This window comes from Trichosurus vulpecula, chromosome 5 (genome assembly GCF_011100635.1).
Source record: "Trichosurus vulpecula isolate mTriVul1 chromosome 5, mTriVul1.pri, whole genome shotgun sequence".
In the NCBI taxonomy this organism is placed as follows: domain Eukaryota; kingdom Metazoa; phylum Chordata; class Mammalia; order Diprotodontia; family Phalangeridae; genus Trichosurus; species Trichosurus vulpecula.
The window spans coordinates 287,885,045-287,899,381 of record NC_050577.1 but is presented as its reverse complement, the minus strand read 5'-3'; the positions used below and the strand labels follow the sequence as shown (position 1 = coordinate 287,899,381).

General features: G+C 40.8%; 1 protein-coding gene across 5 annotated transcripts in view; it reads left to right on the top strand.

Annotated features, from left to right (window-relative positions):
• The window catches only part of LOC118850568 (putative tetratricopeptide repeat protein 41), a 77,645-nt gene that overhangs the window by 25,581 nt on the left and 37,727 nt on the right, over window positions 1–14,337 (top strand). For all 5 annotated transcript variants that reach the window (XM_036760059.1, XM_036760061.1, XM_036760057.1 and 2 more), the window contains one exon: window positions 6,457–6,671. In XM_036760059.1, the coding sequence (XP_036615954.1) occupies window positions 6,457–6,671 (215 nt within the window). The remainder of the gene's footprint in view (window positions 1–6,456; window positions 6,672–14,337) is intronic.

Genomic DNA, 14,337 nt, shown 5'->3' with positions numbered 1-14,337 from the left:
GTGTGACTGCTGTTTGTTAAACCCTGTTGTTTGCAAAGTGATGCTGGATGTGACTTGTACAGTCTTGAAGTAGTTGCTATAAAACAGAGCCAGCTCCCCACATATAACTGCCTGCCTTGTAAGTACAACAGGTTCCTCCCTAAGAAGACAATTTTTGGTTCCCAGACACAAAACACCATAGAGTAATATTTTGTTGATGCATTGATTACCTTTGTGCCCCCTCCATTAGGGTTCTAGCATGACCCCATGTATCACCTTTCCAGAAGACCTGATTTTGTGTATATGTGTGTGTGTGTGTGTATATGCAAATATATATACACATATATACATGCACACACATATATGTACATATACATACACATAACATATATATATATCAATAGTTGTAAATTTCTATATCATATAAAAGACCCACACAGACACACACATATACACAATGATGCAACCAATTCCTCAAGTGCCATACTAACCCAAATACTGAATAAACTACAAATTACTGATAAAAAGAATGTTTAAATAAATAATATATTAAACAAAAAGATCTCTGTCCTTTCCTTTCTCCCTAAAAAATCCTGAAACAACACTCTTTAGCCTATTAGTCTACATTTAATTCCTTATAAGAAAATAGAAAGTTTAGAAGAAAAATTGACATCAGTTCTATAGTTTGTCATAAATTTGGCAAAATGATGATTTGCCACTGGATAACAATATTGTAAAAGAAAGACAAGAAGTGGAATTTTGGCAAGATGCTAGTTTTCACTTGCCAATAATCAAGGTGTATGTAGTTGCTTTTGACGTAATCTATATCCTAGTTTAAGTAAAATCAAAGCGATTTAAATTAGTTTCAAATTGAAAGTGAAGGGGCTTACTTTGCTTTGTGCTAGACCCAGTCTAGTGGACCCAGGTTCCTAGCTGTGTGATCCTGTACGAGTGATTTAAATTCTCTGGGTCTGTGATCCTCTCCAAGGGAGAGAAGCTCTGCCCGTCATTCCCAGCAGCAAAAATTAGTTCTCTTGGCTGTTCTAGACACACCAGGGATGGTGCTTTGGCGGGGAGGGGGGGGGCGGGGAGAGAGTGAGAGTGAGAGAAGGAGAAGGAGAGAAGAGAAGGAGAGGGAGGAGGAGAAAGAAAGAGAGGGGGAGGAGGGAGGAGACAGACAGACAGACACACACTGTCCCTGGTGATGGCCTGAAGGGAATTCTTTGATGTGCCGCTAGCCATAGGCTGGGACCTGGCACATAGCTTGTACTCCATTTGGGGTGCCTTAGAGGCTTGCCCCCCTAATCAACAAAGCCTTCTGCCTTTTATACATTCCCTCATAGAAAGAATGATTCTGGGGGTCTCCTTCTTCATGTTCTGTCCTGAATGGCAGTTTAATGTTTACTAGTCTTGGTTAAGTCCTCCTCTTTTGGGGTCCCAGTTCCTTTGTTTGGGAACTGATGGAGTGCATAAAATACACTGCTTGTAAAACGAAGCAGCTGCACCATCAGTTCTTCTCTGGGGTCCTTTCCAGCTCTGGGTCTGTGCATTTATTATAAGGATGCTGCAAAATCACCATGGCCTTGGCACAGAGGCCTTGGAAATCTCCCTCTCTGCTTTCAGTTTGCTATTTCATTTGACTAGATGGTGTGGCTGTTTCATCTTTTTGGCCTCATCCATTTTAGGCTTTGCATACCGTGTGGAAGTAGATCGTTATTTCTTATTTAACACAGCTATCCAATTTTCTAATCGTTGCAATCCACTCAACTTCTCCTACCTCTGACATACCCTGCTCTTCATCCTCATTGCTTAGAGGCCTGGTGATCTTTGGTTCCAGAACAGGAGGGCAGGAAGGGTTCTTTAATCATTTTCTCTAGCGCAGATACCATAGGATCGTAGACTTAGACCCTTTGGGGTCATCTAATCTTAATTTCCTTATTTTGCCGATGAGGAAACTGACACCCCAATAATGGGAACTTTTCATAGAAGCATCCCTTCCATAGAAGTGCCCTGGCACTGCTTAGGCCCTCGATTATTCTATGAAGCCTACATTCGTTTCAAATAGACCCTTCTTTGGTGGGGATGATCCAGTCCCATATCCTATCTCTTGTTTCCAGCTTGGAACATTCCTAAGTGGTCATTCACTTGTTTGAGTGCCTTTGTGGATTATGAGACCCACATCAAGAGAGGGTCCATAGCTAGGTCCGCTGATTAGTGTGACTAAGGAACCCAATGAATTGGTCACATATATTTGAATTTTGAAGTTAAACGTTTGTAAAATATAGTAACTGATTCCAGCCCACTTGAAATATCCAGTGCAACTTTGAATAATGTGGTTACTTCCCGGGCTTTAATATTAGCTCTAATTGGGACCCAGCTGCCCTTCTTTCCCTGAGCATGGCATAGCAATATGACACGTGTTTAAAATAAGCTTTCCTCAAATATCTTAATTCATGTCTTTGAAAATTCATGTGTTTTTTAAAGGCAAGTATTAATGGTATTGAGGAGTTTACATAATATTCTCTTACTTGGTCAATAACCACTCACTGAATTTCTACTGTACACCCCACAGCATTATCTGAAGTGGGTAAGGCAAACAGGACTGGCCATGACACATTTTTCCTAAAATACTTTTAATCTAAACATCCACGGCTTAATTGTTTGCTTTGTAATTTTGAAACAATACCTGGCACTGTGAAATGTTGGTTGTGTTGGTCAGGAGGAAAGGAGTGTTCTTCTGGACCCTAAAAGCTTTGGCTTAATCCTCACTTCTCTGAAGTAGCACAGTTCATTTGGAAGCTTGAAGGAGGGGACTCCAGATGGCTTGATAATTTTCCTGTTGATATTCTAACTTAGTTTTTGGGAGGAGATGGTGAAAACTAATTTTACGGCTATATTAGTTTTTGTCCTAAGTGTGATATAAAATCAAATCCCAAAATCTGCACTTAAGGTAGTGAAAAGTATGGTTCCAGATTTATATTTATAGAGAAAGAGGAGCCCTGGATGTGGTACAGCTGGAGGCTAACTCTGATGGCTCTAGACAAATACTTGGATTTGTCTGGTTTCTAGACTTGGAGCAGTCAGAAATGAATCACCAGATACAGGGCGTCCCCAAAGTCTTAGTGCAGTCTTAAGCCTTAATAAAACTTTTGGAATTCTATTTAGATTAGACTTCTGGAACACTGGCTATTTGGGAAGTCTTAGAGCCAGGATGACCTTTTTTTCCCCCTCCAAATTCTACCTTTAACACATACTGGGGGTGGGGGGAGGGAAGGAAAGGTAACAAGCATTTCTTAAGCACCCACTGTGTGCTGGGCACTGGGCCAAGAACTTTATAGATGTTATTTTATCCTCAACTCTGGCAGGTAGGTGTTATTATGATCCCTATACACAAGACACTTGACCTTACAATGTCCCTGGTATTTTTTTTAATAGACTATAAATGATAAAGCAGATACTCCTCTGTGTTAGTAGTTTCCTCTCTTGGCATCTCTATGTCAATTTTCCCTGGTTGGGTCCAAAACAAATAAACCAAAAATGTATAAAGTGTGGGACTGTGTTTTAAATGTGTTATCTATTGATTGTGCTTATTCAGGTCTCCGCCTATTACAGAAAATAAGGTAACTGGCTTCTGAGTGGGGAGAGTCTAACAGAATATAATTATGCTCCTCGAGAGCAGGAACTATTTTATGATTTGTGTTTGTATCTGTAACACCTTTGTACATGGTTGGCTCTTAGTCTTGCTTATTGAAAAAAGACTGAAATTAAAGGTATAAACATTACCAAAGAAGAGACCAAATTTGTCCCTCCTTGCTGATGGTGGGATTGTATACTTGATAACCTTCAAAGACTCTTCTAATTGAATTGACCTCAGCAGTCACAGGATTCCTTCCTCGAGCATCCCTGACAATTGGTTACCTGTGCTCAGCTTGGTCTAGGAATTGACTACAAAAGTTGACTACAAAAGCCCCCTAAGAGAAGGAAGGAATTCCATGATGCTGTCCCTGCTATCTGCCCTTCTGCACACTCACTCTTCTAACCACCTCACCCAGGGACCACCTCTTTTGGCTGCTGTTTCCAAGTCAGATTGCGGGGCAGCGTATAGGATTAGAGATAAAGGGAGGCGAGAAAAGCTGAAAGATCTCACTCCTACAGAGCATTCGCTGGGAGTCCTGCACTCCATATATCGAAGCCAAATGAAGGTCAGTATGGTTTGGGATGACGAGGCATTAGATTTAGAACCAGAAGGGACCTTGGAATCTAGCCCACCCCTCTCATTTTGTGGATGAAGAAACTGAGGCCCGGGGAAGTGACTTAGGATGATGGAAGGGGCTTCAGAGGCCAGCCAGTCTTATGCCCTCATTTGATAGAAGCCCACTTCTGGATTTTTACTCACATGGTCCTATTTTTAGACCACTGGTGCATGTGCCTATGAGGATAGTTTAGTACCTGCACAGTCTGCCCCCAGTGAGATAACAGTGAGATACTGCTCTTTCTGAGGGGCAGCTAGATGGCCCAGTGGCTAGAGCATCAGACCTGAAGTCAGGAGGACCTGAGTTCAAGTGTGGCCTCACATATTTATTAGCTGTGTGACCCTGGGCACATCACTTAACCCTGATTGCCTCCTCCCAAAAAAAGAGTAGTTTTGGTCAAAAAATTGTTCACCCAGAAGCCAGACTTCTAGAAATAAGCCTTTCTGGGCTCAGCCAGGCCGGTATACGGAGCACAGAATGTCTGTTAATAAACCCTTACTTAAAACTATTCTAGATTCAGTAGGGCCAGCTAGGCTTGCGCCCTGCCAGCATGACCTTTGGGGATGCAAGCATCACTGTTGTGCTACTGTAGGAATCAGAACCGGACTTTAGTGGAGGAAGCTAGGAACTATGGTGGATAGATGAATGAGGCCAGTGCTCTTGAACATTTGAGAGGAATCAGAGCTAGCATTCATATAGTGCTTTGCATGTACTATTTAACCCTCACAATAACCCTGTGATATAGGTGCTATTATTAAACCCCTTGGATGAGAGGGATTAATCAGCTTTTCGAGGGCCATACACTTAGTAAGTGTCTTGAGGTTGGATTTGAACTGAGGTCTTCTTGACTCTTAAGTCCAGCACTGAGTCACCTGGCTGCTTCAGGCACAGTGCAGCCACTTAGAAGAATCTAAATTTCTTCAGTCCCTTGGAGTGAGTGTGGGGACATAAAGAGGAACACAGCCTTATTTGGGCTAAGATCAATTGAAGGGTGTCTGTTATGTGGTACATGGATTGCTTTAGATTTTCTTGTATATGTGGGTCCTTTTCTTCTTTATTTGACTTGTACAAGTGGCCCAAAGAGTATGCATAGTTTAGTGACTTTGGGGTAGAGTTCCAACTCAATTTCCGGAAAGGATGAACTAATTCACGAGTCTACCAACAATGTATCAGTGTGTCTGTTTTTTATAACCCTTCCAATAATTGCCACTTTTTTTTTGTTCATCTTTGCCAATTGATCAGTATATGGTGGAACCTCAGAGTAGTTTCAGTTCCTATTTCTTTAGTTATTAGTGGTTTGAAACATTTTTTTCATGTGGCAATTGATAACTTGCATTTCTTTCTTTGAGAACTTTTTGCTCACACATTTTAACTCTTTAATGGGGAATGGCTTTTGTTCTTGTATATCTGAATCAGTCCCTTATATATCTTAGATATCAGATCTTTATCAGAGAAACTTGCTGATGCAAAGGTTTCAATACATAATAATAATTCTAGCTAGCATTTATGTAGAACTTAAGGTTTGCATAGCACTCCGTATGTTAGATCATTTGAGCCTTAATTTTATTTTATTTTTTTCTAAATCTCTCATTTTTTTAAAATTTAATTTTGTTATTTTTTTAAATTAACAAGCATTTATATTCTCTCCCCTCAAATTAACAAGAAAAAAGAGAAAAGGAACCCATCATAATGAATAAGCATAGTCAAGCAAAACAAATTTCCACATTTGTACACATCTAAAAAATCTGCCTCATTCTCTATTTCAAGTCTGTCACCTCTCTGCCAGGAGATGTGGATGCTTTGTTCCAGACAGAGCTCAAAGTCATACTAGTTAGTGGCAGAAGCAGGACTAGGGGTTTGGTCTCCTGATGTGAGTCCAGGGGTCTTTGCAGAAACGACTTTATACTTATTTTTACCCTCTAAGGAGTTGGGGTGGGGTTGGGATAGTACATAGTAAATGATACTGTAAATTATATTAATTTGGTCATGGTATGAGTAGGCTTAATGAAAATGACTCTGGGTTGGTTAATTTTTTAAAGTCATTTTCAAGGTCAAGTTAAAATGTACAGGAAAAAGCGTGTATACGTACATATATGTGTGTCTGTGGATACAGACACATATATACATACAAATATACATATATACAAACACACACATATATTTTAGGGGGACAAATCTTTTTCAACAGATGCATTTATGATATACTTGTGTTTTTTTTTTCCAGAATCAGGCCTATTCTACCAACCAAGTCAATTTTGCTTCTGTCTGGAGAACGTGGCTGTGGGAAGTCAACATTGATTGCAAGTTGGGTGAATTCTTTCAGAGAGAGAAATCCGGATGCATTAGTAATCCCTTATTATATAGGAAGCAGCTGTGACCGCAGCGACATCATGTCCGTGATGCATTACTTTATCACTGAATTACAGTACAAGCAATTTGGTAATTACAGATTTTTGGAAATTGCTTCATAAAAGCATATTGGGTGGTATTCTGGTGTCTCTTCTCCCTATGTCTCCTCTTCCCATCCAACTCCCTCCTAATCCCAGCTATCTACCACATTCACTTCACTCACCAAGCTAATCCTCTCCTAACCTGTGTATTTTCCTACTTACTTGACTTCAGCAAAGATTGATGGTGTGTGTGTGTGTGTGTGTGTGTGTGTGTGTGTGTGTGTGTATGTGTGCTTGGCATTGTGGTAAATCCTGTGGGGGACCCAGGAGTGAATAGTCTTTGCTCTCAAAGAGTTTACAATCTTAGTCATGCCCAATTAAATGAGTATTTATTCAGTGGTGGATGTGTGCCATTTTACATGGCTGGATGTGTCCGTGTTAAGGGGGGCAGAGGTAAGATGGTATTGGATGTTTTTGACTATGTAGGAGTGAGTTTGGGTGGATCTGTATATGTGAATTTTATGTCAATGATTTGTCCCTAGGGCATGTTGAAAAGGAGGCCAGGATCAACTGAGGCACATAACAGTAATAATAAAAATAGCTAATATTTACAGAATGCCTGAAGTTTTTCAGAGTGCTTTCCAAATACTACCTCCTTTGGTCCTCACAACATTCCCATGACCTAGCTGCTGTTGCTGTCCTGATCTACAGAGAGGCTAAGTGACTTGCCCAGTGTCATGCAGCTAAAAAGTGTTGGAGGCAGAATTTACACTCAGTTTTTCCTTACTCCAAGTCCAGAGCTTTATCTATTAAGCCACCAAGCTGCCTGCCTCAGATGGGATTAATTATTTACAGAAGTGATCTTTCTTTCCCAAACATGCCAAAACAGGATTGGCTGAGCTTGGAAAAGTGATAAATTGTAATATGTTTACTCTGTTGTTCCAAAGGTTAATTGTCAGTTTTTCAAAAGCACCCTTTCTTGTGCTAAGATTTTCCCTCATAAGAAAAGCAGGTGACTAATTACATAAATCATTAGGCTGAGTATAGAAGTGTTAACAGAGGTGAGTTGGCTAATATTTTTGTTCATTCAGCTACTATTTATTTTTTAAAAATTATTTTAATTCTAAAAATGTAACAAAAATCTATTTTTTTCTCCTTCCTACTTCCCCTAATTGGAAAAAAAAGAAAACCTTTCTAACAAATGTGCAAAACAAATTCCCAAATAAGAACCCTTTATTAAGTTCCTACTATGATGCCAAATGCTTTTCTAGACCTTCACCAGTTAAGTAGCTTTGTCTTTGAGTCAGAAAAGGTTTCCTTTGAGCATCAGGAGCCATTCCTCTGCCATCATTGGGAATCCATACTGTAGAGTTGGGGTCTATAGGGGTCAGAGAAGGAAGGAAGTATGCTCCCTGCAGGGGGAACAGAACACTTGTCCATTTCCCTACGTTGCAGGGTGTAGGCCCTTGAGTGGGGCAAAGATTGCAGCCCAGCCAGGAAGAGGAAAGTAGGGGGAAGCAGGCACGTTGGGTTTACCTGAGTAAGCACCATACAGTCACAAGGACAAAATCTGAGCCACAGAACCAGCCAGTCTTGGAGAATGGCCCTTCTCGGAAAGATAGCCTTCTGGTGCAAGTTCATGTGCTTGGAGAATGGATATCTTGGGTGCAGAGAACACTGTAGTTCCATGCTCCTTGCTGGTTCAGCCTGAGCAGCATATGGTCCCAAGTATCTCTGAGCCAGGAAAATTAAGAATCTCCTCCCTTCATGGGATCAGAAGTCTTAGATCTGGATGAGACATGAGAGCTTATCTAGTCCAAACCCCCTCCTCTCCCCTCCCCCCAGACTCCCCTCTCACCTTAGAAAGCAGACAGCTGAGATCTGGAGACATTGGATGACCTGCCCAGGCATGGGTGACAAAGGACCAGAGCGGGCACTTGGCTGTGGGACTGACTCTCCAGCTGCCATTTTTTCCTCCTCTGCCCATGGACCTCCTTCCCAGCCCCAGTTTCTTAGTAAGAACTGAGCAGCCTTTGGTGGCCGGCCCCTGTCACCCCTCCCCCCCCCCTTTTTTGGAGCTCACCCTTTTACCAGATAGACAAAACCAAGAGTGAGACTTCCTCTGGCTATTTTTACCTCTTCTTGGCAGATTTCCTTGCTGTGGTTTGGAGTCCCTTTTCCTGAACCAGCTTTAGTGCGTTATTCACCCAAGAGGAAGTAGTCTGGCAGTTAATACAGTATAGAGTTAACAAAAGAAACAGTGTGGGCGCTGGCCCTTTCTAAAAGCAGCATCAGAGAGGACTGTCTCTCTCCTTCTAAGCTTTTAAGACATGAGGAGTAATAATTTACACTTAATTTACAAAGCACTTTCTTTGTGTTACTGCTATTCCCATTCTACAGATGAGGAAGCTGAGGCACAGAGCAGTGAAAGGTCTGGAGTCATACAGGTACCAGGTATCAGAGACAGGATTCAAACCCAGGTCTCCTGAGTCTAAGCTCAGTTCTCTTTCTTCTACCCATCATGTCTGATATGAGACTAGAACAGGCAATTAAAAGGTGAACCATTTCATCCAGTTGGGCATTTGATACCATGGAACTGGTTTGACTGATTTTTCCTGGAATGACTGTATGCTTTGGCATTGTGAAGTGATGATCTCCATTGGGACACCAAGTCATGGCTTTTAGTCCACTCCCTCAGACTTTGTCCAGTGAATTTTTTAGGAGCCTCTTTAAAGCCTTTAGTAAAGTCTCTTAAAAACAGAAGCCTCTATAAAGCCCTACTCTGATGCCTTAGCATGACGGGGAGGTTTCCCCAAGTTTTAAAAGCTGTGCCCAATGTCTGCCAAGTTCCAACAAGTTCTTCCAAGCTGGAAAGCCTTCCAGTCTAGCCTGTTACCCGAGGACCATCCTTGTCAGGTGCAGAGAGGCTCATCACCATTAGGGGATAAGTCATTTGGCCACGCTGATTTTTAAAACAGAAACCCACAGAGTAGCCTTGTGGTCCTGAACGTCCAGTGCCTTGCATTTCTTCCGTGATGGTGGGGGAGTGGTGGAAATGGGGCCAGAGAGTGATAGGAGTCAGCAGTTTTTAGATTGCCTGTAAATATGAACTCAGGTACTATTTTAAAGTGTAACATCTCTCCTTATCTACTGGCTTATTTCCCTACTGCGTAAAAACATGCCCATGTTTCTTCCATCTTGAAAAAGCCCTCCCTTGATCTTTCCATCCCTGCTAACTCTAGTCCTTTATCTATTATACTTTTGTAGCTAAATTCTTTGAAAAGGCCATCCATCTACACTAGGTGCCCCCACTTTCTTTCCTCTCATTCTTTTCTCGACTCCTCACAATCTGGCTTCTGACCTTTTCATTCCACCAAAACCAATCTCTCTAAAATTATTAATAATCTCTTGCTAAATCCAACAGTCTTTTCTCAATCCTTATTTTGCCAGGCCTTTGACACTGTTGATCTCTCTTTCCCCCTTGATATTCTCTTCTCCCTAGGTTCTCTCTCCTGGTTTTCCCTCCTACCTCTGTGATGGCTCTTCTCTGTCTCCTTTGTTGGATCCTCCTCCAAATCACACCCTGTAGTATAGGTGTACCTCTGGACCCTCTTTTCCTTACTTTCCACGTTACTTCCCTTGGTGTTCTCATCGGCTCCCATGGATTTAATTACCAACCCTATGCTGAGGGATTCTCAAATCTACCTTTCTTGCTCTAACCTCTCTGCTGATCTCCAGTCTCACTTCTCCAGTTTCCTTTCAGCTATTTTGAACTGGATGTCTGTCAACTTAACTTGTCTGAAATAGAACTCATCTTTCCACCTAAATCCTCCTCCCTCCTGTCTTCCCTATTACTGTAGAGTAATCCTCCCTGTATCCAAACCATTGCCAAAGCCTGTGATTTCACCTTTGCAATATCTCTCCAATATTTCCCCTTCTCTCCTCCAACACTGCCCCCACCCTGGTCCAGATCCTTACTGCCTCACTCCTGGACTACTGCCTGCCTCAAGTCTCTCCCCATTCCAATCTATTTTTCATTCAGCCACTAAAGTGATTTTTCTAAAGTGAAGGTCTGATCATGTTATCCCTGTACTCAATAAACTCCAATTGGCTCCAGGATCAAATGGAGAATCCTTTGTTCATCATTTTAGAGACCTTCATGATCGACCTTCCAATCTCCTCTCCCACCACCTTTCTATTCCTCTTATACCCTGCTCCCTACAACATACTCTTCCATGTAGTGACCCTGGCCTCCTTATTGTTCCAAGAACAAGACACGTCATCTCTTGGCTATGGGCACTTTTCTCTGGCTGTTCCCCATGCCTTGGATTATTTCCCTCATCATCATCGCTTCCTGGTTTTCTTGACTTCTTCAAGTTCCAACCGGAATCCTGTCTTCTACAGGAAGCCTTTAATAACTCCTCTTAATTCCAGCACCTTTTCTCTTAATTATTTCTTATTTTTCCTGTTGCGTATATTTGTATATATATTTATCTCTATATATTTGCCTATTTTCTCCCCCATCAGATTATGAACTCCTTGAGGGCAGGGACTGCCTTTTGCCTTTTTTTATATCCCCGTCACTTAGCACAGTGCCTGGCACGTGGTAGGCACTTAATAAATGATTCTTGATTGACATCTTTGCCCAGTGATGAATAAGTTGTGATATGATTCCTGGATGATGACATGAGTCGTATCAAAATTGATATCCTCACAGCAAGTTGTAGGCAGTTGCAGATACCTTGAAGGATGATATTCCTTAAAGAAATAGAGAAGAGAGTTGGAAGACTAAGTGTCGTGAACCCAAAGGAAAAAATAAAAAATGGTGCAGATTTGTCAGTGTTTCTTCACCAGTGGCAACAGAAATACCACATTTGGACTCAACATTTCCTGATGTACCAGAGGAGCAAGCAGAAATGGCACTTAAGAAGGTTAGTTGGGTAGAGCATTTAAACCAGACCAAGGACACACAGAGGTTGTGTGTACAAGAGGTGACAAAGCTGGAAAGCACTGTGGGACCATTTTATAAAATACCTTCTTGAAGGAAAGCTATCAAAAGAATGGAAAAAAATAGCGGAAGGCACTTGACCTCCCAAAGGTAGAGAAGATCTCAATAATTACTGAACTATATACATACTTCCTCATCTTTATGAGAATACTATAGCCACACTTTTAACTTGGCTTTTGTAAACAGTTTCCTAGAGCAGATCACATTTTTCTGGGCATATAATAGACTAAAAGGGGAAGAGACTGTAAGATTCCCCTATTTATTTTGCTGGTTGACAATATAAAAGTATGGAATTTGGTAGTGCAAAAGGCTGCCTTAAGGACTATTGTCCAATAAGACATCTCCCATATATATGTTACAATAATACAAAATTCCTTGAAATATGTAACAACAGGTATATTTTTATTTTATCTATTTACATTAGTATCATGTGAACCATAAAACAGGGAGACTTGCTTTTAAAAAAAAAAGCCAAGTGTTTTCTATTCTCGTAGAACACTGCAGAATTCAAATGGAAAGATTCCCTGTAGCTAATGAGAGTCTCTTAATTTTTTTTTTCTGTTTGTTAGTAACATCGTACTGATTGCATCAGGCCTTAAAATAAGGGTCCTTAACCTGGGGTCCATGAAGCAGTTTTAAAAACAGTTTTGATAACTGCATTCTAATACAGCAGGTTTCCTTTGCAATCCTCTTGTTATTTTATTTTATGCATTGAAAAGCTCTTAGAAGTTCATCTTTGGCTTCAGCTTGGCCAACATCTTGCCCTCTGACTCAAGCATGTTACTAAGTAGCTCAAATGAAGTAACATTTATTCTGAGATTAATTAGTCTGCCCAGACTGCCAAAGAAGATGCAAGACACAAAAATGGTTCAGAACCTTTGCAGTAGAACGTTGCAAACATCCTCCAGGAGATCAATAATCACTTAAGAGTTTTACCCAAGTATCCACTTAGGAAAAATTAAATGGATGAAAAATGCCTGTTGATGAGTCTATCCTATGCAATAAGTTGGATAGCCCATAGAACCAGTGCCTAAGTGCATATATTTTTGACAGACCTTGTGAATGGACAGTCAGTTGGGCCCAGAATAGATAAAAAGGAGAAGAGCTGGATTGTGTTTGGGAAATTTTGAAGTGCTTTTAACGACCTTAGGCTTCTCTTTAGGACAAAGATCCATCTTCTTAACATTAATAATCTTGGGTGATGCTGTATGTCTTCAGTTGTGAAATACTGCAGTCTCTAAAGAATTCCAGTGGAGACCTATTGGAAGGGCTTTTGAGCATTTCATATTCAGCATGAAAAGGCTCCCACATATCACCAAGGAGAACTGTACAGGATGAGCAATGCAGAGTCCAATCAGAGAAATGTGTGATTGGAAAAGAAGGTGGGTTTGAGAGCAAGGTGGAACTGAGTATGTCTTTGAGGACCACATCATTTCAAAAGATTTAGTGGAAGGCCCCCGTCATGGTGGGCTAATCACCTGTGGAAAACTTATGGACAAGAACCTCATAGGATGAGGTGGAGATCAGTTATGACTTGCACCACTGGAAAGAGCAGCCACATCAGTCAGATTACAGATCCATGGAAATATCGATGGAAGATGCCCCTCACTCTAAAATTCTTTCTTCTAAGAGTTGAAGTAATAATCATTCATTTAAAAAAAACCCCGATGTTATATCTTTCTTTCCTATAGACGACCCACCAAAACCTCACCTTGTTTCTACTTATCTTTCCTCATTCTCCCTCTTTTAATACTTTTTTTGTTCTTCTGGACAGCAGAATATTATTTTTAAAATGGTCATAGTAGTTGGGTGATGTCAATTTGTATACCTACTGGAACATACCATCGTATTTAAGGTTTCCAAATTTTAGAGCAATATTTATTCTGATTCTTTTCCCTATTTGCACTATTCTCTTGAAAGAGACTAATGTGTGCATAACATTTAATGATTCAGTGTGTGAAAGGTACCTAAAAATTGTGGTTCTCAAAGCTTCTTGTTGGTAACTTTATTTGCTTAGACTTCAGTCTCTCTCAACTGCTATGGAATAGACTTGGTTTTGTGTGAAGAGAAGCAATCTGAAATCTGTATAAAGAATGAATAGCATGAGATTTTTGGATGATTTTGTCACTTAGTCATCCTATTGTGGTTGGTTCTTTTGTTACATACCTCATGTGCTTTGGGTTCCCCCATGATCCTATTTTGCCTGGCCATTCTTAGTGCCCAAAGGATTTTTGCAGTGTGGGCGTGGGAACCCAGGATTTGACAACAGGGATCAATAATTAGTTATGATCAGTGAGATCTTTCTAATCTAGAGTTAAGTAGAAGAACCTCAGAGAGTGGTTGAAGAGGTCTTGTTTGTCAGAGGTACTCAGAGCTAGCCTTGACACATAGGCAGGTATGTCCTATTACACAATTAGAGAATGCCAAAGAAAGGACCTCCCAGGTCATCTAGTCCAATCCATATGCAAGAAACAATCCCCTTTATGTATTCCTGAGAAATGAGACTTTGTTGGGAATCACATCCAGCCTCTGTTTAAAGACCAGTGAGGGGGAGCTCACTACTTCTTGGGGCAGGACATTCAATTTCTGAGCTGAGGGGTTTTAGAAGTCATGTGGTATAATTTGTCACTCTTTTAGCTTTAGCTTTTTAATTAATTAACTTAATTAAAACCATCTTAGGCATTGCAGGGGCCAATCACTTAGCTTA